Source organism: Babylonia areolata, chromosome 7, assembly GCF_041734735.1.
Source record: "Babylonia areolata isolate BAREFJ2019XMU chromosome 7, ASM4173473v1, whole genome shotgun sequence".
Classification (NCBI taxonomy): Eukaryota; Metazoa; Mollusca; class Gastropoda; order Neogastropoda; family Buccinidae; genus Babylonia; species Babylonia areolata.
In genome coordinates this window covers 21,307,937-21,332,669 of record NC_134882.1, presented here as the reverse complement: position 1 = coordinate 21,332,669, position 24,733 = coordinate 21,307,937, and the positions used below count along the sequence as shown (strand labels likewise).

Below are 24,733 nucleotides of genomic sequence, written 5' to 3'. Positions count from 1 at the left end.
GACTTTATGTGTTAGTGTAATGTCAGTGTATGATCGTTTTTATCTTGTCATATCAGCTGGGTATACCCCATGTAATCACACAATTTCTCGCAATCCCACGATTTCCCTCACTTTGAGACTTTGAGAGAAATCGTTGGATTGCGAGAAATCGTGGTCGTTCCCCTCCCACGTTTTCTCAACTGCGAGAAATCGTCAGTGGAGGGCGCCCCCACGATTTTTCGCAGTGTGTGAGAAATCGTGGGAAGTACCCTTTATTTCAATCAAAAATATTTCCTTTGTCATCATATTTGGGTTCTTGTCTTTTCCCAATGCAAATCGAAGAGAAAAATCAGAGAGAGGGAAAGAAAAGAGAAAGAGGGGGGCGACGACAATGACGATGATGATAATGACAGTGGCGTTATTGAAGACATCAACAGTAATGACACTGAAACATATATTTATTTCACATAAAATGGATCACTGCAATGCATTGACCTCAACTTCAACATCGGAATCAATAGCAAACAATGAAATTAAGGCAATGTACATAACTCAATATAATATAACTTGATATAATATAACATAATATAATATAAAAAGACTTGAACCAAATCTTTCCCGAGGGATCATAGTGTTAGGAATAACATCAAAATGGTTCAACTCTCTACATAAATGTGGTAGAAAAAAAGATGTTTATTCTCACGTAAGGTGCGTGAAAACTAGACCAAAAAGGTTTGATGTTTGTTGTGATGCAATCTTTTCTGTCACATTTGTTTAGAATGTTTTTCATTTCATGCTTTTTCATTTGTTCATCTGTTTGTTTGCACGTAAAATGGCACTGAAAATAGATTCCCAGTTTCATAGAAGACACTCAGAACATGAAAATATCATTTTAAAAGAGAGGCAAGGCCTTCAAGACTCACTTGTGATACACTTTTTTTTTTAAATCCAAGCTTTTTATGTATTGAGTATAATTTCAAAATGTAATGTTTAAGATGAGAAAGATCAGTTTAAAGCAAATTAACTCCCCTGGCATTACAGAGTAATTTCCCTTTTTTACTATCTGCACCAAAACGTTTGCAAAATAAATAAAAATTCCATGCTTAGCAAAAGAAGTTCCTGTTTGAACAAAAAATGATAATAATGACTGCTCTAGCTGTTGTGTCAGAATATCAGGATCAAAGTGCCAAGTTTAGAGAATACAAAAAATATAAATATAACAGTAAATGCAGTTTGCATATAATTAGGCTTCATTCTTTATTTTTTTGTGCCCATCCCAGAGGTGGAATATTGTTTTAAACAAGACGACTGGAAAGAACTGAATTTTTCCTATTTTTTTGCCAAATTTGGTGTCAACTGACAAAGTAGTTGCAGAGAAAATGTCAATGTTAAAGTTTACCACGGACACACGGACACACAGACACACAGACACACACACACACACACACACACACACACACACACACACACACACAGACAGACAACCGAACACCGGGTTAAAACATAGACTCACTTTGTTTACACAAGTGAGTTAAAAACAGAGTGAAAGAAAAAAAACAAATCAACCAGCCAAGTAAACACACAAAAGGAAACACACACACACGCACACACACACACACGCACGCACGCACGCACACACACACACACACACACACACACACACACACACACACACGCCCACTCACCCACTCACCCACTCACTCATACACATTTTTTTTAACCAGTACTGTGCCATCACCTTCACCGTCTGTTCAGTATTGATGTCATCGCCAACGCCACTGTCATTACCATGATCGTCGTTGTTGTCGCCCCCCATTTCTCCTTTCTTTTTCTCTCTGACCCTTTTCACTCAGACCTGTATTTGGAAAAGACACGAACCCATCTCCGATAACAAAGAATTTTTTTAATATTTTTTTTTAAATAAGGGGGACTTCCCATTCACAATGTGAACAGAGAAATCTGTTGTGATAAAAAGAAATACAAATACAAATACAAATGTGGAGGCGACCCCCACGATATCTCGCAGTTGAGAGAAAACGTGGCGGGCCCGGGAACAACCACGATTTCTCGCAATCCTACGATTTCTCTCAAAGAGAGAGACACGATTTCTCTCAAAGTGAGAGACACGATTTCTCTCAAAGGGAGAGACACGATTAGTTCTCTCAGAGAGAGAGACAAGATTAGTTCTCTCAAAGAGAGAGACACGAGTTCTCTCAAAAAGAGAGAGACACGATTAGTTCTCTCAAAGTGAGAGACACGATTAGTTCTCTCAAAGTGAGAGACATGATTTCTCTCAAAGTGAGAGACACGGTTAGTTCTCTCAAAGTGAGAAACACGATTAGTTCTCTCAAAGAGAGAGACACGATTAGTTCTCTCAAAGTGAGAGACATGATTAGTTCTCTCAAAGAGAGAGACTTTGAGAGAGATCGTGTCTCTCCCTTTGAGAGAAATCCTGTCTCTCTCTTTGAGAGAACTAATCGTGTCTCTCACTTTGAGAGAAATCGTGTCTCTCTCTTTGAGAGAACTAATCGTGTCTCACTTTGAGAGAAATCGTGTCTCTCCCTTTGAGAGAAATCCTGTCTCTCTCTTTGAGAGAACTAATCGTGTCTCTCCCTTTGAGAGAACTAATCGTGTCTCTCTCTTTGAGAGAAATCATGTCTCTCACTTTGAGAGAACTAATCGTGTCTCTCACTTTGAGAGAACTAATCGTGTCTCTCTCTTTGAGAGAAATCGTGTCTCTCACTTTGAGAGAACTAATCGTGTCTCTCTCTTTGAGAGAACTAATCGTGTCTCTCTCTTTGAGAGAACTAATCGTGTCTCTCCCTTTGAGAGAACTAATTGTGTCTCTCTCTTTGATCTCTCTTTGAGAGAAATCGTGTCTCTCACTTTGACAGAAATCGTGTCTCTCCCTTTGAGAGAACTAATTGTGTCTCTCTCTTTGAGAGAAATCGTGTCTCTCACTTTGAGAGGACTAATCGTATCTCTCTCTTTGAGAGAGCTAATCGTGTCTCTCACTTTGAGAGAAATCGTGTCTGTCACCTTGAGAAAAATCCTGTCTCTCCCTTTGAGAGAAATCCTCTCTCTCCCTTTTAGAGAAACTGAGAAATGGGATTGTGAGAAATCGTGGGCTTACCCCCAACTGGGTATGTTCGTGTTTACACAATCTGCCGAAGGCGCTGATGTACTGAGATTACCGCGAGATCTTTGATTTGCACACGCGATCTTTTGCATGTGTTTCAAGACAAGTATTAAACGCACAAGCCAGTCTATAAAAATGTTGACCTGGAAGATGAAAAGATCACCACCTTTCACCCACCATGCAGGCGCCGAAACTGGAAGATCAAAAGATCTCCACGTGACCTTTCACCCACCATGCAGGCGCCGAAACTGGAAGATCAAAAGATCTCAGTCCACCTTTCACCCACCATGCTGGCGCCGAAACTGGAAGATGAAAAGATCTCCCCATTTCGCCCACCATGCAGGCGCCGAAACTGGAAGATCAAAAGATCTCCACCTTTCACTCACCATGCAGGCGCCGAAACTGGAAGATCAAAAGATCTCCACGTGACCTTTCACCCACCATGCAGGCGCCGAATCTGGAAGATGAAAAGATCTTCACGTGACCTTTCACCCACCATGCAGGCGCCGAAACTGGAAGATCAAAAGATCTCCACCTTTCACCCACCATGCAGGCGCCGAAACAAGGATCGAACCCAGCCGACCATCGGATTGAAAGTTCAACACTCTAACCATTCAGTTCAGTTTTTGCGTCCTTCATACATTATCTTGTAAATAATTATGACTTCAAGTTAATTGACTGTGGACCTCTGTGTGTGTTTGTGCCTTCATACATTATCTTGTTAGTACTGAGGACTTCAAGTCAAGTTGACTGTGGACCTGTGTGTGTGTGTGTGTGTGTGTGTGTGTGTGTGTGTGTGTGTGTGTGTGTGTGTGTGTGTGTCTCCATACATTATCTTGTTAAATATGACCAAGTTAATTGACTGTGGACCTGTGTGTGTGTGTGTGTGTGTGTGTGTGTGTGTGTGTGTGTGCAGTGTGTGTGTGTGTGTCAGTGTGTGTGTGTGTGTGCAGTGTGTGTGTGTGTGTGCATGTGTGTGTGTGTGTGTGTTCAGACGGTTGTTTTTTGTTTGTTTTTTGTGAACCAGTACTACTCAGTGTTACCTGTCTCAGCGTTGTGCCTCTGGTACCATGGACGTTGTGACTACCGTCCAAGTCCGATGTGACACAGATCTGTTGCGTCAAATGTCTGTGAAGTTGTGTGCCCAGTCCGACATGGGTCAAGTGGGCCGTAACTGAGGTTGTCAGGTAAATGGGTCATTTCAGTTGACCTTGCAGAGTCCAGGTTACCAAAGTCCAAGGTACGGTCACCAAAGCTTACTTCAGGTCACCGTCAGCTGCTGTCAACTGAACCATTCTGAAGACCTGCCACTGAACTGTATCAAAATATCGATGTCATCTGAGGTGAAGGTCACTGTCAAGGTCTCTACCACTGAATGCCCAACCGGCTCAGATGTCATCCAAAGTCTGATTCGAGTCAGTCATCTAGATACAAAGTCACCCCACGTAATTTCGTGGATGGCCATAGTCGGATATGCAGTGACGGTCTTGATAATTTTGACCATAAGAAACCAAAGACGATGTTTGATTCTTTTTCTTTTCTTTTTTTTTTCTTTTTTCTTTTTTTTTTTTTTTTTTTTTTTTGCCACGGTATCAAAACATTAGTATTGTAGGTCAAGGTGACATTGTACATAATCATATATTTACTTTAACTTCAACTGTTTTTACAGCGGTCTCACTGAGTCCCGGCCCGCCTGCAGAAATGATAAGTTACTCCGGTCTAACGCCGGCCGGGAGACGGGGCCACGGCCGGACTGTAGTACTGGTCTCGACTGAAGACTGAGATCAGTCATGCACACACACACACACACACACACACACACACACACACACACACACACACACACACACACACATCTACAGTACCTGTTTCAAATCTTTCCGGCTTTTTTTGTTTTGTTTTGTTTATCTTTGTTGACCACCGTGACCGTGCCGTGCCAGTGCGGACTGGAAAAGTCCACTGTGACGATCTGTTCATTATGATCATACAGATTTTTTTTTTATTACTACTATACTGGTAAAGAAAGTTAAACTCTCTCTCTCTCTCTCTCTCTCTCTCTCTCTCTCTCTCTCCCCCACCCCCCTCCTCTCTCTCTCTCTCACCTCGTCTGTTGGTGGGGCATTGGTGGGGGCCGGTTTTACTATAAGTGAGTTAGGTGCTTTGAGCATAATGTTACATTTCAACATAACATTAAATCAAACACACACACACACACACAATATATATATATATACGCTGCTCGGATGATAATAGAGAATGATAATACGAAGTGATGAAACTTTGAAAACTTCTTTTGAAACTAGACTCTAATGCACTCATTTATACAAAAATGCAGCCAGATTTATCACAACTCTTTTCAATAAACAATGGATTAAAAATTGTATTTTAAACTTCTTTTTCTTAGTTTTTTTTTTATTCTTGATTCTGATGATCAACTTAATAAATCTGTCTTTTGTTTGTTTCGAGGGCAGGAAAATTGCTTCTGATATATTTTAAGTTTCCATGCTGTATAAGTACGCTGTTTCAACGAAACGAATAGGTGGGCATGTCCATTTTGATCAATTTTAATCAAGTGCATGCAGTATATATAAAATTTCCGAAAATAAAAACATGCTCAGTTGCCACTGGATCACGCATAAAACCACCGAACCAAACTGGGTCTGTATGCTTACCCACAATTCTGCATATATATTCGGGGTGGTCCGAGTAGTTCCGAGAACAGCACTGCGTGAAGTCACCGGAAAGTATCCACCAATGATACGCTGCGATTTGTATCACATGACTAGAGCTGCTCATGAATATGTATATTACAGACAAAATTAACCTCCTTCGGAAGCACTCGGGACTACTGACCAGCCGAAGGATTGTAGACAACAGCGGCAGCCATCTTTCTTACATCGGAGGTGTAATTTTGGTGGAATTCGCGTCATGTTTTCATATTTTAGAATATTTTTGTGGAAAATCCTTTCGGCAAGTTGATTGCTAATAGACTAAAGTCGACATCGAGGCAGATAAAAGACGATAGTTTGCTTTCCTGGAAGAGCAGTTTTGCTGGAAGAAAAATCTACCGTCCACGGCTTTTCCGCTGCTCATTGAAAATGAGCACCCCGAGCCTTGAAATCCCCGGATGATCGATGCATCTTACTTGCAGGCGTCGAGCAAAATGGGAACTGTCGACATCGAGAGGACCGATCGTTTTTTGTGTACACATCTCTTCAAAACCTGAGCTTTACACATTGAACTGTTGCGTATAATCGTCTTGTTTGCTCGAACTGAAACGTAAACATGGCGGATCAGCTTGTAAACGGGCCTCCGACCAAACGTCAAAAAATCGGCGAATCGCCTTCTATGACTGCTGGCGACAACTCGGGTAGGCCAATGCATGTCTATCTTATTAGTTTGATTTCTTCTCTTTACATGATGTAAATTTTACGTTTGATCGAAGAATGTGTTTTGCTATTTCTGTTTCTTTCATTCAGACTGAACTTAGATGAATGATTCAGGGTTTAGCTTGCATATTTAATAGATCTGAAATCAATTAAGTTGATGTGTGTTGCGATCATTCACTTAGATATATCAGTTTCATAGAGATCAGTTTCGCAGTTTGAACGCAATTTGATTACTACCACTCTCCATGGAAATAAAGCACAAAGGACAGTGCACTTAAACTACAAGCGAACATAATACAGTTGCATGCTTTGGACGCGTGGTCAGGAACTGACCAGATGCAGTTCATTCATATATTGGCACCAAGGTAATTCATTGGTGCAGGTCAAGCATTGGATAAAGATGAATAGTTGGGTAGGTTTTTTTGTGATCACAGCAGATAAATATTATGTTTTAAACACACACACACACAGTTTGTACATATATGCCAGGATTCCTGCAGGGTTTTAAAGGTTTTAATTTGAGGGGGAAAGGCCCACCACTTCTTTAGTCCTTTTAGTCTGTTGGTCTAAGTTATGAAATGACCTGCTTTCTTGAAAAATATAAAATTATGGTTTTCTAGTATTCTACGCTTCGAAATTAAATATAGTACATTGTTTCTATCAGTAATTAATAAACCAGAGCTGCAAAAATGTGACATCTGAATTCATAACATAAAACTATAAGTAAAATTAAGATTAAAAAAAAAAAAAACTTAAAAAAAAAAAAAAAAAAAAAGAGTGGTGGGAGGTCTTGGGCTTTTTTAAAACCAAAATTGTGGATCTCATGTACGAAGCAGATATATGAGGCATAAGCCGTTTCTCAGAATACTGGGCCTTTCATCCAGGTTCCTCATGTGTTTTTTTTTTGTTTTGTTTTTTATGTATTTAAAATGTTTAAAATCAGTTACTTTGTGCATTGTATCAATCTTGCTTTTCAGATGTTTGGTTTATGGTTGATGATCAAATTATCAAAAACAATTACAAAATGACTGTACTTGTGCACATCATAATTGGCACAATGTATATATATCCACTATGGATAGATTCTGCTAGTGCTGCATTGCAGGTGGTTTCATTGTATCTGGCTATCTTTTGTTTCCCAAAGTATGAACTTTGCATCAATTTGGTGCAACTTCTTATTTCTGTTGTCTATCATGATATGAATATGTTTATAAGCATTTCATAATAATAATACTGAGAGCAGAAACTCCATAAAATGTGTATATCATTGGAATTTTATTCTTCGGTTGATGGCCTACTGAGTGGATGGCTATTCATATTCATAATAAGTCAGTGGGCATACTGAATGGATGGCTATGCATTCTCGTTTTAGTCAGCTATCAGTAGATTAACAGCTGCCAGATAGCATTTTCTGGGTGTGCTTGTAGTGCCAAGCAATAGCTGCCACTGCCTCTTTAATTTTAGCAAAATGTATCAGTATGGAACAATTGTCATTTTTGTGTCGGTTTTTTTTTTATGCAATCTGAAACTGGCAAATGAGGAGCAGTCACTACAGGTACAAGAGTGTCTGCAGAATGGCTGTTTGTTTGTATCAATTTCTGTTTTGAATATGTCCTTTTCATTGTCCGTTAATACGTAAACAGGAGGAAGGTGGCAGAATGGTTAAGACGCTCAGCTGCCAATACAGAGAGTCCGTGAGGGTGTGGGTTCGAACCCGCTCTCGCCCTTTCTCCTAAGTTTGACTGGAAAATCAAACTGAGCGTCTAGTCTTTCGGATGAGACGATAAACCGAGGTGCCGTGTGCAGCACGCACTTGGCGCACTGAAAAAGAACCCATGGCAACGAGAGTGTTGTCCTCTGGTGAAATTACATAAAATGAAATCCACTTTCATAGGTACACAAATATGTAAGCATGCACTCAAGGCCTGACTAAGCGCGTTGGGTTATGCTGCTGGTCAGGCATCTGCTCAACAGATGTGGTGTAGCGTGTATGGATTTGTCCGAACGCAGTGACGCCTCCTTGAGAAAGTGAAAAAAAACACAAAAAACAAAAAAAACTTAAATTGAATTTTTAAGTTCCTTCTTACTCTGTCGAATCAAAAGTAATGTCAAGTCAGTGATGGTAGAATCATCAGCAATAGTTAAAGCACCCACAGCAGTAAATTCAGGGGTCGGACAGGTTTTTAAAGTTTCTGAAAAAATTGTAAGAAAAAATCATTTTGTAAAGTCCTTTAATTTTTGTTTTTATTTTTTATTTGTTTGATTACATTGGTTTGCAATTACAAGTTCTCTTGTCGAAAACTGACATTGTACTTGAAGGAAACCAACATTGTTTCTGTCAGTGATTGATAAAGCATAGCTGTGAAATGTTCCACTTGAATTTGAATTTATGGCAGACAAATAATTTGAAAAAACCCTGAAAGGATCTTTTAAACAGAAATGGCAGTTCTCATATTTATGTTGTAGTGGTTCATTCAATGAGCATACACCAACGCTAAAAATACTGTGCCTTTGTTCAGGGTTTCTGATGCAATAGCTTTGGGTTTGTTTGTTTTTGTTTTTTTGCCCAATAGATTTTAAAGGTTTTTGTTATTATGTTAATATCAATTTTTTGGTGTTTTTTTTTTTAATTTAAAAAATCTGCATGACCTGATAAATTATCATCACCATAATTGCTATGATAAAAGTATGTACTGGTATATCCTTAGGAAAAAATTTTTAGGTGTGACTTAAAATGATTTTCAGTATCTATTTAAAAAATAATGAAATGGTAATAAAAATTAGTATTTGGACCATAGGATCAAATTTATAAAGTTTATTGAACTGATGTGTTACTCATAATTCTTTTGCGCTGAGTATTCTTTTGCGCTGAGTATGACCATCTTAACTTAATACTTGAAATTGTTTTGTGCAGATTTTAACTTTGGATCTCTGGGGGAATTTGCAAACGACTTGCCAGATGACTTGATGGAAGGATATGGTGGGCAGCAAAACAACTGCCCTGACATGCAGACCCAAGTTCATCAACCTGGCCATGACAATGCTTCACTTCAGGCACTACTGGCTCGGTCCACTCCAACTCCTCAGCATAGCCTGTCAAGCTCTATAAGTGCTATGGCCAGTGTTGCCAATCATTCATCAGCCACTGTTGGAGCTATGGCATCAGCAGGACTGAACGTAAATACAGTGAAAAATACTTTGCCCAACAGTTTAGCATCCTCTTCCCATACTGTCTCCATGAACAAATCTGCAACTGCCACTTCCTCACACATGGTTGGTGCTGGTGATGGATTACAGAACATGAACTATTCCATGGCCACGTCTTTAGCAGGTAGCCCCATGATGAACAGCATGAACATGAAACCTCCCATGGGTCCAAATCCAAACCAGCTAATGGGAAATCTACCAGGCATGCCTAATATGGGCTTGCAACAGCCTCACCACAACCAGATGATAAATGGTCCAGGTTTCCCACCTGGCATGGGTCAGGTTCGTGGCATGTCCTCAACCACGATGGGCAGTGCCCCAGCCCTCTCCATTGGACAGAACAACATGATTGGCAACACACAGATGCCACAGATGCCTGGCCACCAGAACATGGGACATGTCATGAATGTTCCTCAGAATCAGGCCCAGCTGGGAAAAGTGAGTTCATTATTTATTTGTGTGTTGTTGTATTTTAGTCACGTGGAATATGATTTAGTGAGAAATTTCTGTAATTGATTTATGTGAAAGTTGAATAGATGACTTGATCATTGATTAAATTGAGGGAATGAAAAGGGGAGAGAAAGGAGGCAGGGCTAGTTTGGTCTTGTTTACTTTTAACGTGAACTATGCTACTAAATTTAGCATCTGAAGGAGAATATATAACAAAATTGAACATATTTAATTTGAATTGTAATTAGAAAGGCAGGTAAATAGTGGGAAATATATATTTTAAGAACACCATATGATTGGGATGAGGGGTAAGAAAGGGACTATACACTATTCTAACTTCTGTTGTAATTTATTAATGAATATACTTTTTTCTATCAGTGTGTGTGTATGAATGCATGCTGTTTAGTGTTTTTTTTAGTGTGTATATGTGCATTGTATCTGTTTACAGCTTTTCATTCATTTTGCATGTGGATTAATGTTTATTTGCTGAACAGTAAGAAGGCAGATAATGTATTTGTTACAGAAATGGGTGTGAAAGTGGATACTCATGCTGAAAACTTAATTTATGTTTGATTTGTTTTGTTATCAAGCCACCCCCACCCTTGCCAGGAGGGACAGGACAACGACAACCCACTGCTGACCCCGACAAGAGCAAGTTGATACAGCAGCAGCTTGTGCTGCTGTTGCATGCACACAAGTGTCAGAGGCGTGAACAGACAAATGGCGAGCAGGCATGTGGGCTGCCTTACTGCCGTACAATGAAGAATGTCTTGAACCACATGACCACCTGCACAAAAGGGAAATCATGTGAAGGTATTTCTTTTGACATGTTTGGCTACAGCAATAATAAATAATGAATTTTTCTTTCTAGTTATTTCTTGGAAAGCTTCATGTGTGTGTATGTACCAGGGTATGCACATAATGTGTTAATGGTTATGGGGAAAGGGGGCGAGAACATTAGTTCTTTTTAATGTAATTTGGTTAGTGGTTGACTAAAATATGCTGTGACTATTTGCACAGTGATGTATGAAAATTAAATTTGAATCTGTGTGAATTACCACAAGAATTAGTGAAGGGTAGATTTGCACATTTGGGAGACAAAACCTGAATCTTGGTGCATTTGGATACATTCTATGCAATGTCATTAAATCATATCATTACAACATTAATATTGTTGTTAATCACTGTGAATGTTTTTCAAGCTGGAATAAACTCTGAGGATGAAAATCCAAATGTTTTGCAATATTGTCTGAATTATGTCCAGTTGCAAAAGGGATACAAGTGTTCTGGTTTCTTTGATCCTTGATGTAAGAGCAATCGCCACCTCAGTGGCCACTCAAGATACTGTTCTTGGAGACAGGCTTTTGATGTGAAAGAGCTCTCACTTCGAGTTCACTTATAACCCATTCTTATATAGGATTTCAGACGATAAAAGTTGATAGTTCCAGAAACTGTTGTGCATGATTCAGCCATCATCTCCTGTCAGCTGAACCATAAGCACTCCTTTGTTTTCTATTCTGCAATACATTGATGTGGTACAAAATATGCAAAAAGAAGATTACTTTTGTACTTTTGTAATACAGAATTACACAAAAAGGGGAGTTCCAGGTTGTGGTAGACTTATTCAGTGATTGTGTCAAACTTACACTGCTCAGCATACCCCTGCTCATAATATAGTGAAGGGAGGAAAAGGTGCTGAGGGGAATCTTGGTTTCAATCACAGAATTGTGGCTGAAGAGAGCAGACACTGGTTATAGCTTCTAACAGTTTGTCATGGTCAAAATACTAAGCCAGACAGAGTATACAAAGTATATGTTACTTTGTGTGCAGTGGCCCATTGTGCTTCATCAAGACAAATCATCACTCATTGGAAGAATTGTACCAGGTCAGACTGCCCTGTCTGTTTACCACTGAAGCATGCTTCTGACCGCTCAAAAACAGGTGGGACTTTACAGTTTTTTGTTTTTGTTGAAATTTGGGATCCGTTCTGTTTTCATGTACTACTTGTGAAATAAGCTGATATGATTCATGCCAGCATGGAAAATATTTTTTTGTTACTGGATTTTTATCCAGATTGTGTGTTTGTCACTGTTGATTGTGACGAACAATAACTGGTATCAGGGCTTGACGTTCACTTTTTTTTTTTCCACTTATCCAGTCGGGCAAGTCATTAGAAATTGCACTTGCCCTCGGTGCTTTCAGAAACTTAAAATATGCACCCACACACACACGCACAATAGCGAAAGAAGCAGTTGAACCCTTTTCTTTAATTATGTTTGTTTCATTGTTTTTCACAAAAAGTGAATGTTGTTTTAACAGCTGAAACACGTTTTCTCTCTCCCTTAATAAAACACTGACTTTGGCGTGTTTTCACAGTTGACTGTCAGCCATGGAAATTCTTTCAGCTATTTCAGTTGAAAACTGCATTCTCTCTCCTCTTCATAGACCGTCTTCTGCTGTTTGCGATGTTTCAGTTTTGACTATTCATCCATGGAGATTGATTGTCAGATAGAACATTTTTTGTTGTTGTTTAAGTGGAACGACAGATTAGATTGCATTATGATTTTACTTGGTGGGCAGAAGACGAACTATGCTCTTACAGAAATGACCTTTGGTTCTCTAAAAATAATAACCAATGGCAAAGCAGCTTTTAGAGCTGCATGGTATCTCTTTTTCGGGTGATCACTATCAAAAGTCAGACTCTAATTATCGTCTGCTAGACAAAGAGAGTCTGATGATTGGTATCAAGAGCTTGATGGATTTTTGAAAACACAACATACTAGTCTAGAAAAAATAAAATTTTCCAGGCCAGGCAAGTTTTGTAATAACATTACTTGGCCTGGGCAGTCGGACAACCATTGATGTTGAGCCCTGCATATTGAAAGATGGGATGGTCAGACTTAACCATAGCTCATTATACTGCAGATCAAGTAAATTTACACATACTTTATCTGAAAGCATACAGAAAGGAAGTTTGTTCCTTAATTTTGGTAATGATGTGTGTTTTGAATTTAATAAAACTGTCAAATGGAAATGTTATTTATTATGTTCGATTAATAGTGATCTTGCTGTATGAAAAGTTTTAAGAAGCTCCCTTTGACCATTTTCTTGGGGGGAAAAGTGTAATAGTGTGATTTTTCACTTTTGTTTTGCGTTGCTTCTTTTTGTAGTGTTTGTTTTTCTCAAACGTATTTTCACAAAAAATAACATCATGAATGGCAGTGTCCTGTATTGATTCCTTATTGTCTGAACAAAATATTTACAAGTACTTCATGATGTTAAGCAAGTTGTATATCGCCTAAAATTAGTGGGGGAGAAACAAAAAAAATGTTTAAAGGTTTGCATCTTATTAAAAGAAGGGAAAAAAGAGAAAAGAGAAAAAATCAGCTTGTGGTTCTTTGTGGGTTTGCATCAGCCAGAAAGTTGTGGTTTACTTTAGCCTCAGTTCTTTAAAAAAAATTTGGCAGTTCTGATGTTGAAAATACTTGACCATGCTAGAAATCTTTTTCAGAATTTTACGATGATGAATCTCTATTCAGCAGTTTAACAACTTCATCCCAGTCATTGTCCAGATCACTGTCTGTCTCAGTAGGCTACACATTCACCATGTAGTGACACATCACCATGTAGTGATGTACTGTGCAGTGCATCCCTCAATTTTTCTTCAGCACTGTCTTCCACAATAGATCACAAAAAAATTATTTATGTTTTGGAAACTTTTTCATGTTTTGACATGGGTTTTTCCACCAAGAAGTAGAAATGACAGGAAAAAATGGAAATAACTTTTTCGTGAGATGCGAGTTCCTATGGTAAGCATAGCAGTTCCCACAGTTACTGTGTGTTTTACTGGGCGCTGGCAGTTTCCGGATGTCATGGCAGACTGAAAAGGGTTAAACTGGGTTATTAAATCAAAACAAAAAAAAACACTCCAAAAACCCTGTACTTTACCTGCCTACATTTTGGCAAAATAGACTTGAGTGTTGTGAGAATTGTTGATCGACTTCTGAATTCTGGCAAATTCAGTCTTTTGAAGTGGTGATTTTAAACAACCGGACACACCATGTGACAGTTTCTTGTGTGTTTCTTGTCTTGAAAAAAATAAGAATATTTTTAAGGACTACCCAGGCTATGCTATTAACTGTCTTCATTGTGAGTAAGTATTAAACAGAGGAATTGGGTTAACCTGTATAAATTTGTTAAACATTTTGGCCACTTATATTGTGGCTGTTTGTCCTTTGGCTTTAGCACACAGTGATACCTCTAGCTTTATTTCTGTGGTAAGCATTCAGCCAGGGGGTATACTTAGTAAGTTTGTTATGAAGTATTCAGGTTGGAAAGCCATAGTAACTTAAACTCGTCGGTTTGTTATGTTGGTAGTTTCTGGTAAGCTATTTGTATTCCAATCAATAGGCAATTTGCTCTTCATTTTACATGATTTCATGGTTGGGATTGGAGTTAGAGCATCAGTTGCACCACAGGAATCCAGGTGATTCTCACTAGAGGGTCAGCTGTTTGTTAACATGCATGTTAACTCTTATGGAGACGTAGTTAAACAGTGCATGTAGTTTTACTCTAATGGGCAAATATGGGCATATTTGAAAAATTCAACACACTTTCATACAAAGACATACAAATTATATATCTTTAGAAAGTTTACCGTCTCTTCTTTTAACATTTTAAAACAGTTTTCTCATTAAATGCTGCTAAATATTTTTTTTATTTTTTATAATATTTTAAATATTATGTCACTAAATACTGAAAAACAGAAGAAAAAAAAGAAAAATAGGTATACTGTACTCAACAGGCATGTCATATCCATCAGCTAATCCACAAGGCAGCATACAATGATTTTCTCACACATTAAGGTTCCCTGATTCTCATGAATCAGTTTAAAGTCAAATGTTGCACAACAAACTGTTCAAAAAAATAAAATAGAAGATCACAACACTGGAAAGAGAGAAAAAGAAAAACCTTACAAATCCATCACATGAAAAAAAGAAGGGGAAAAAAAACTATTTACATATTTCTGCTGCAGCTAGATTATTATTTGCTGTAGTGCTTGACTGTGTGGAACACCTCAAAGCATGGAACAGCACAGAGGGGCATTTTACACTGTTTGCACATGATTGTGGTGGCTTTTTTGTGTGTGCGTTTTTCACCTCTTGACGTGATGCTCCTTGTGCTTTAAGTTTGGCGTAACACACCTTGCACCCTCTCTGTGCTTTCCTGGTCTGCTCCTTGGTGGGTGGAATGGTTAGCAGGCCAGTGACTGCCTGGCTTCAGTCTCTCCATGTCTGCTCCTGTGTGTGGCAGATCTCCTCCTCATGCGTGTAAAGTGTTTTGAATTTCTGTAACAGACAGTGCTGTCATAAGAAAAAAAGAAGAAAAGCTTTTGCATGTATTGCACAAAAAAAAAAAAAAAAGAAAGAAAAGAAAAGAAATATGCAAAATAAACATCCATAATATTACACAGCATATACACATGCATAATAATTCAGGAGTGACAGTATAAATTACACACACGCACAGACACGACCATGCATTATACACTGACACACCCATTGCACAGACACACACCCACACAATTTAATAAGTGCACACACAGAAAATGATAATTTTACATTAATATATACAAATTATTCATTAAAAATTGTAAAAATCAACATTATTTACACAAGAAATATATTAGCAAAGTATCAAATTATAAACATACTCACCTCAGCAGAGTGGACGTGTCTGGAAAGTCAGAGTCCTGGGGTCCCAGTGAAAGGTGCAGCCAGTGGGAAGTTTGTCAGGTCTTTTACCCACTCATACAAGTACTCTTGTTCCTCATTGTCAATATCTACAATCATCAAGTCACCCTGTCTTGCAGTATGGCCGTCACTAGTGTCACTGTCGATTTCTGTCTCAGTGTCATAGGGGTCAGTCAGCAAAGTTTCGTCGTCACTTTCAAAATCATCATCTGGTACTGACTGAATGTCATGATCATAAGAAAAATCAGAGAATTCGTCACCAGTGTCAAGGAGGTCACGTTCAATGTCTGATCCTCCTCCTGTCACTATTTCGACAGCCTCACGCAGGGAGTACATTAGTCTCGGATGCCATTTTGGTGATGAAAAGATTACCTTTCACCCAGTCTAGAAAAGTCTAGGGAAAAAAGCCTTTTACGTGGTTAACGGTCAAGGGGAAATAACTCAGTTTTTCCTAGACTGATCCCTCAAAACAGCCTGATTAGTTTCCCTTTAATTGAACACTGCTGAGTGTATGAAAAAAAATTCTGCGATTGGCCGAATCCAACACTCTGAGCGGGCAGAGCACTGGCACATATCCGATGATTCTGATCTTGGTAGGCTCAGATTTTGTATATGTTGGTTTTCTTTTGATGATGATAAATATTTGTATTTGTATTTCTTTTTATCACAACAGATTTCTCTGTGTGAAATTTGGGGTGCTCTCTCCAGGGAGAGCGCGTCGCTACACTACAGCGCCACCCATTTTTTTGTATTTTTTCCTGCATGCAGTTTTATTTGTTTTTTCCTATCGCAGTGAATTTTTCTACAGAATTTTGCCAGGAACAACCCTTTTGTTGCCGTGGGTTATTTTACATGCGCTAAGTGCATGCTGCACACGGGACCTCAGTTTATCGTCTTATCCGAATGACTAGCGTCCAGACCACCACTCAAGGTCTAGTGGAGGGAGAGAAAATATCGGTGGCTGAGCTGTGATTCGAGCCAGCTCGCTCAGATTCTCTTGCTTCCTAGGCGGACGCGTTACCTCTAGGCCATCACTCCAGTATATGGTTAGTACTCGTGATATTATGCTTGAAAGACTATATAGATTCAGTCTCTGCCCTGTTATTCCACAGGGTTGTTGTCCTTGGACCACATGATCCAGACCACAGCTCATTTTAGTATTATTAGAATTAAGCAGTTGCAAAAAGTGGGGAACTGAGGAGACAGCACAGCATAGTAGGTGATAGCACTCTGTAACAGTTGCGAAGTTAAGAATTTTGCAATGTAAATATTTTGTTTGGTGTGTAATACTGATTTTTTTTTTCTTTATACACGCATCTGTAATTGTGTGCTATATGAACCTGTTTTACGTAGGTCCATCCATGCCACCAAATCCTGCAGTGCAACCGGGGCCCAACCAGACTGCAAACGTTACGAATGTGACCGATGCTGCAATGCGGCGTGCATATGAATCACTTGGCCTCAAACCTCAGGGTGTCAACACCATGGTGCAGCTTCAAAATGCTGGTCCCTCCCAACCTGGTTTGTACTTTTTTTTTTCTGAGATGCAAATTCCAGTTTCTGATGGGGGGAGGGGATAGGAGTAGCTTATATATGGAAGTTGCCGGTTACAAAAGCAGAAAGGCATTTTATTTCCACTATAGTTTTAAAATGTGAACTTCATGTTGTTTTCAAAAAAATTCTTTTGCACATCACAATAAAACAAAACTTTTGCAAAGTACTTCACCAATTGTATGATCAACTTTTGGTACAAAGTCATTAAGGCATTTTTATTGCAGCGTATGCAGTTTGGATCTCTGTATATATAAAGTAGAAGGGGTATTTCATGGTTACAAGAAAAAAAGTACTTGCAGTTATTTACAATGCTTAGGCAAGTTTTCTTATACTCCACTATACATGTTGATATATTTTGGTCCCATGTGATTTGAAAATAATAGTTAGTTCTGTGGAGTATTACCAAAAAAAATAGTGGTTAGACAGTTCTTTAACTGATACTAGAATTTTGACCCATTTGCCCAGTGAAAAATATAAACATTCCTTTTGTAAAAGTCACAGCAAAAATGATAAACACTTAACTGCAGGATCTTCAAAAGATAAAATCTATGACATGATGTTAGAGTGCTGATAACAGTCCAGGTAAGTGCAAATCTACCTGTACTGCTTTCACTCAACTCTGAATAAGTTACAGCAAAAATAAACACAGAACAGCAGGATCATCACAAGATGAAACTTTGATATGGTATTATGGTGTTGGTAACGGTCCAGGTCAATGCAAATCTAATTGAACTAATTTCATTCAACTGAGAACAAATTACAGCAAAAATAACGAACACCTAAATGCAGGATCATCAGAATAAGAAACTTGACAGGGTGAAACTTGACATTGTGTTAGGGTATTAATTACAGTTTAAGTCTGTGCAGATCTGCCTGAACTGTTTTAACAACTCAGAACATCAGGGTTGAAATACAGTTAACCTTCAACCTTCAGTTTGTTATGGCTCAGCAAAATGTTACCCATAAAAGGACATGGCAGAACATATACTCCACACCATCTGGACAAAAGGGTTTTGTCATATTTTTATCTGCAAAGAAGTTTAAGTCAGATGTGTTTCAGTTGCATGTAGTTGTGCACATGAACATGAACAAATACACATAAATTCATGCACACACTGCATCTATGAATGAGCAAACACACCCACTACCATGCTAATAAAGAAAAAAAAAACCGAAAAAACACCCACCCCATTCATTGGACATTTCTGGAAAAAAAAAGTCATTTGATGATGTGTGGTTAATGCACCAGCTAAATCATATTTCATTGGAAGGTGAAACAGTTTAAATACTACAGTAAATTGTTAATCATTCAAGTGGCCTTAAGAACTTTACTACTACGGGTTTACTATGTAACTTTCATGTTGACTTTGTTTCAGCATCAGGAGGCCAGATTGCTGCTCCTGCCAATAACAGCCAGATACCACAGATGACAGCAGCTCCTGCTGCCAATCCCAGCGCAAATCCAGCAGTGAATCAAAACCATCCTCCTGTTCAGGCCAATCAGGATTTGACTGTGCAACCCTCTACTCGCAAAGATTGGCATGCTCAAGTCACTCAAGATTTGAGGAACCACTTGGTGCATAAATTGTACGTATTCAGAAAGGGAAGGGGATGGTGTGATAACTGAGTACAGAAGGCAAGGCCTTTGTTTACAAAATGCAGACACACACCTGTACATGAAGAGAGGGTATTGAAAAATAGTTTAATTACACATTCTTAACTGTGACAAATGGTTTGTTCATATCAAATATGTCTACACAATGATTACATACAGAGGGAGGTGTTTGTATGTCTGGACTTGATCAGATCTGCAAGACATATTTCCCCTGGCCCGTGTTTGTATGTCTGGACTTTATCAGATCCGCAAGACATATATCCCCTGGCCTGTGTTTGTATGTCTGGACTTTATCAGATCCACAAGACATATTTCCCCTGGCCCGTGTTTGTATATATCTGGACTTAATGAGATCCGCAAGACATATTTCCCCTGGCCCGTGTTTATATATATCTTGACTTAATGAGATCTGCAAGACATATTTCCCCTGGCCCATGATATTATATATCTGGACTTAACGAGATCCACAAGACATATTTCCCCTGGCCCATATTTGTATGTCTGGACTTGATGAGATCCACAAGACATATTTCCCCTGGCCCGTGTTATTACATGTCTGGACTTAATGAGATCCGCAAGACCTATTTCCCCTGGCCCATGTTTGTATGTCTAGACTTAATGAGTTCCGCAAGTACCTATTTCCCCAGGCCCATGTTCTTTTTTTTGGGTCTCTCACTTTTACTGCCATGGTTTCATGGTACCTGGTCTTTTTCACCAGTGTGAAGCTCTGCAACTCACATTGATTGTAGGGATGCTACAGAGCTGTCTTGTGAACAGTTTTCCATATATTTTTAACATTTTTGGCATATAGAATTCAGTGTCTTTTAAATTTACCCCTGAGAAAGTTTTGAAAAGTATAAACTGATATGGCAGGTAAAAAGATATAGTGACGGAGAAGTTTTTCATTGGGTGAATGGAAAAAACATTTGTGTACAAAAAATGGACCATTTTGGGAGTGGGGGTGGGAGGTAGGATAGATGTGTTCCAGGTGTCAGGGAGGTGGAAATGTGGTGGTTGCATGTAATTCTCTTCTCATAGCCTGTCCACATAATATTCTTCAGCGAATCCAAGAACTTCAAAACAATGCTGCCCATGTACTGATCACATTTCTCCTCCCCTCTGAACTCTATATTGGCTCCCCATTGAAGTGAGAACTGAATACAAAGTTGCATGTCTCTGCTATTCTGCTTTCCACTCCGCAGGACCTACATATCTTTCTTACCTTATCAGTGTTTACTCTCCCGCAAGAAATCTCCGCTCTTCCTCAGAATGTTACCTTTTGAAACTTCCTCGTGTCAATACCAGAACCTATGGTGAATGTTCTTTCTTTGCTGCTGCTCACATCTGGAACAAACTTCCGCATCATATCCATGCATCTGATTCTATTTCTGCTTTTCGCTCATCACCAAAAACTCATCTTTTTAAAACCTATCTATAAGTACTCTTGTTCTCCAACACCACTCACGTCAGCTCACTTTGGATGTATGTAGAGTGGGAAAGGGAGAGTGTGTGGGGGAGGGGGGGGCGGTTGAGAAAGAAAGAGTGGTCATGAATGTTTTATGTAACTTGTAAGATTTTTATTTCTTGTAAAGTGCCCTGAGCTCTTAGAGATAGGTCACTATACAAATAGTACATTATTATTATTACCGGGAACCTTTTTCTGTTTTTATTATCGTAACTGGTATTAAAAATGAGCCTACTATTTTGTTTCAGAGTGCAAGCTATATTCCCAACACCAGATCCAGCAGCATTGAGGGACAGCAGAATGAAAAATCTGGTTGCCTATGCCCGAAAAGTAGAAGGGGACATGTACGAGACAGCAAATGACAGGGTGAGTGGTTTTGTTAATTGTCCAGTTTTCTCTTCATGTATAGTTTCATCCTGCGTGTAAAGTGGGTAATGTTTTTCATTGAGACCTGTCTAATAAGAACACAATGGTTATGATTTATCTGACGATAAATGTTACATCATATTGTTTCCTGAGCAATATTGATGCTTGATATTTATATTTTGCAAACCTCAGGCATTTCAGAGATTAGTCTTGGAATGAAATAGCTTTTGTTTCTTTGTGTTGTGTGCTGTATTGTGGTACATCGCTCTTGATCACTTTTCAGGGAGAGTATTACCACCTGTTGGCTGAAAAGATCTACAAGATCCAAAAGGAACTGGAAGAAAAGCGTATGCAGCGCATGCGAGGACAGAATACAAATGCTGCCATGCCTGTTACCAGTGCTGTTCGACACAGTATGTTTGTGTGTTGCATGTTTGTCCGGTGAAAATTCCTTCATGAAATAGAAAGTCAGGAACCTCGGTGTTGTCCTTGACAACACACTCTCCATGCATGAATTTATCAGTCAGACATGTCAATCCTGTTACTGTCAGTTGCGGTGCATCAGTTCCATTCGGAAATATCTGTCCACCGACACAGCATCTGGACTTGTTTCTCTCATTTTCTCTTGCCTTTACTACTATAACTGTCCGTTGTCTGGTTTGCCTGCTTCAGCCATTCAGTACCTTCAGTGCATACAGAACTTTGCTGCCTGACTCGTCCTCAGAAAGAAAAGATCTGAGCACCTCACTCCTCTTTTGCAACATCTCCATTGGCTCCCTGTCTCACAGAATAAAAGTACAAGATTAGCACTCTATATTATAAATGTATTCACAAATCTGCCCCTTCCTATTTCTGGGGCTGCCTTCACCTCTACACTCCATCTCGCTCTCTACGATTGGCTTCAGGTCCACTCTGTTTACGTATACCCAGATTCAAACACTCCACTGTTGGCTGCTGTTCTTTGTCTCTGGACCTTGCAGTTGGAATGAACTTCTTTTGTTGCTTCGTCTGGCATTAAAACCCACCTCTTCCCAAGATAGCCTCCCTTCCCTGCTACTTCCTTGTCTTCAGTTTCTCCAGTTTTGAGAGTTATGCATGCATGTGAATGAATGGTGCGAAAGTGCTTTGATTTGTCTCTGCACAAGATTCAGCACTATATGAATTTCATTATTATTATTATTAAATACTTTAAAACTTTATTTTCTTAGAATGTTTTTCTTTTCTTTTTTTTTTTCCTTTTTTTTAAATTTATTTTATTAATACAAGTACTTAATTAGAGTTCAGAAGTTTTTCAGATGGTGGGTTGTGATGTTTGGCAAGGCCCTGTTCTTTGAAGATAAAATTTTGTTGCATCCTTTCATTGTCAGGAGATATTTATCTGTCACCTGTTGTAGGTACCAACAACCTAAGAAAAAAAGAAGGAATGTCTGTTGAAACAACTAATGAACTATACAAGAAGCTTAGGTTAAAAATGCAAGTCAAAACAAACGCCCCACAGCAAAAATTATGGTTCTATCCATGTTACTATTATTAGAAACAAAGTTACAGCCAAGTGAAATTCACTGAAATTGAGCCTTTTTGCACCTCATTTTGAACTTTTGGATAAATCTGCAATTTTCCAGGATCTCTGCATGTTTACTAAAGAACACAGAAGGCTAAAAAAACTAAGGAGGGTAATATTTTGTATATAATGAATATGCCTTTTTCTCTGGTTTTTCAACATGACAGTTTGTTTTTTCCATACTGAGTTCTAAAAAAATTTATTATTTTATTTTTTTTTTAAATTATTATTATTTTTTTTTTTTTTTGCAAATGGCAAAATGTCAGAATAGCAAAATGGACACAGATTCTTCATTTTTTGAAAGCTGTGTTGATGAAATAAAGCGATTTGTATTCACCTGAGCAAGGTCTTTAAAATGAAATACAGGAACATTGGTATATGAAGAAAAACAATTTTACACCTTTAGCCCCCCTCCCATGATCCTCTTCCTGGCTCATCTGGATGTTCCCTCTATGTCACATACCCTGGGACTGTAGTGTCAAAAATAGTATCTCCATTAACCCTTTCACTGCCAGGGAAATAAGATTTAAGTGAAATCTGTTTACCAGGGGGTTTTTTTCTCAAAAAAGGGGTATATTTTCAAAAAGTTCTGTGCTCTTTGTTATTGGAGAGAGGCCCATAAAAGTTTATATTTCCTGAAAGGTAAATGAATAAAGGATACAAGACACATGATGTTTTCCAATTTTGTATATTTTCAATGACATGCAGTTGTTTTGAAATCGGTGTTTTGTTTTTTGTCAGCTTGTTCATTACAAACATGTTCAACTTGTTCATTACATTGGTCAGGTAATTTGCACAGTAATATATTTTCTTTTACAAATGGATGGATACCTGTATGAACAAATTATTTATGTGAAAAAAATATTGTCATTGTCAAAATGAACCTAACGAGTGATCTTGTTTCCCACTGTAGATCTTATGAATTAAATTACCATACTGTGTGTTCAGATGGTCCACTGACCAGCACCCAGATTGCTCACACCCTGCAGTTGTCCAACGACTTGATGGGTCCTGGCTCCAACGTTGGTGTACGTCCCCCACAGGTGACACCTCATCATCTCCCTCAGCCTGCTGCTGGCCAGGTGGGCCGAGTGTCACAGACAGTAGGGTCCCAACCCAGCCATACCCAGGTCCCACAGCTGCAACAACAGCAGCAAAATACACAGCAGCCAGGTTTACCTGGCCAACAACAGCTGGTCTCTCAGCACCTTGCACAACGATCTCAGGTATGTCAGGTGTTACCAGATTCAGTGTGCAGGTTTCGTGAAATGAATATGCTTCTTAACCCTCTAACCCCCCAGGTCGCCCAGCACTAATCACACATGAAATCCCATGCCAAAGGGAATAACTCTCTGCAATTTTCGATAGTAGGTAATTATAAAAATTGATTAAGAATATAATTAACTTCTTTTGTACCTTGTAGGGCTTGTGAAAGATTTGTCACCTTGCCAAGCATTGAAATATTGATTCCTGATATGTATTTGCAGTCACAGCTCACAAGTCCATTGTCTGCCACAAGTACCAGCACTAGCACAGCTGCTGCCACCATCTCCAGCTTATCGTCAGATAGTTCTGCCAGCTCTCTGAGTTTGGCCATGCAACAGCAGCAGCAGCTTCTCTCTTCTCAGGCACAGTCGTCACCCAGTGTGGCTCAGTCCCAGACCATGCCCAATGGAACTGCTTCACACATGACCAGTTCTCAGCCAACATCTGTCGGTGGCAAGCAGTTACCGGTCTCACAGAAATCACAGCAGGTATCCATGTCATTCCATCTTAGATATTATCTACTTTTTTTTCTTTTTTTCTTTTTTTTAATTCAATTAAATTTTAAGTGTTACAGGCATTATTGCATATCTTGATGAGAGGTCTACTTATATTTTCAAATTGTCTGAAAGTAACCTTGAATTTTATCTTCTGTTTTGCAAAGGTGCAACTTTTCCAGGGGTGTACAACACTTAAGAATACCTTTGTTTTGAAGAGGAAGAATTTTATTTAATGTCCTGCACGCACACTGGTGAAAGTAGACTTAATTCTGATCTTGTCTGTCTTGGACCATAGTTTGTTTTTTTAAAGGTTATTTTACAAATATATTACTTCTTTGATTGGTTCGAGCATATTGTTGAGGTTGATGCTTTAAAAATTTATGTATACTGTCATTCATGGTTGATCTTGATATGTGTTTATGAGAAAATGAATAAAATAAAAAGAATTTTAAAAAGTGTCCACTGACCTGAACTGTTGAAATGTGGATTCAG

General features: G+C 38.8%; 1 protein-coding gene across 3 annotated transcripts in view; it reads left to right on the top strand.

Annotated features, from left to right (window-relative positions):
- The first annotated feature begins 5,982 nt into the window (after positions 1-5,982).
- Positions 5,983-24,733, top strand: part of LOC143283898 (histone lysine acetyltransferase CREBBP-like) — a 51,292-nt gene continuing 32,541 nt past the window's right edge. For all 3 annotated transcript variants that reach the window (XM_076590293.1, XM_076590294.1, XM_076590292.1), the window contains exons 1-10: positions 5,983-6,488; positions 9,422-10,152; positions 10,755-10,977; positions 11,995-12,105; positions 17,271-17,438; positions 18,848-19,058; positions 20,800-20,917; positions 21,201-21,330; positions 23,427-23,704; positions 23,966-24,232. In XM_076590293.1, the coding sequence (XP_076446408.1) occupies positions 6,404-6,488; positions 9,422-10,152; positions 10,755-10,977; positions 11,995-12,105; positions 17,271-17,438; positions 18,848-19,058; positions 20,800-20,917; positions 21,201-21,330; positions 23,427-23,704; positions 23,966-24,232 (2,322 nt within the window). In that variant the 5' untranslated portion in view covers positions 5,983-6,403. The remainder of the gene's footprint in view (positions 6,489-9,421; positions 10,153-10,754; positions 10,978-11,994; positions 12,106-17,270; positions 17,439-18,847; positions 19,059-20,799; positions 20,918-21,200; positions 21,331-23,426; positions 23,705-23,965; positions 24,233-24,733) is intronic.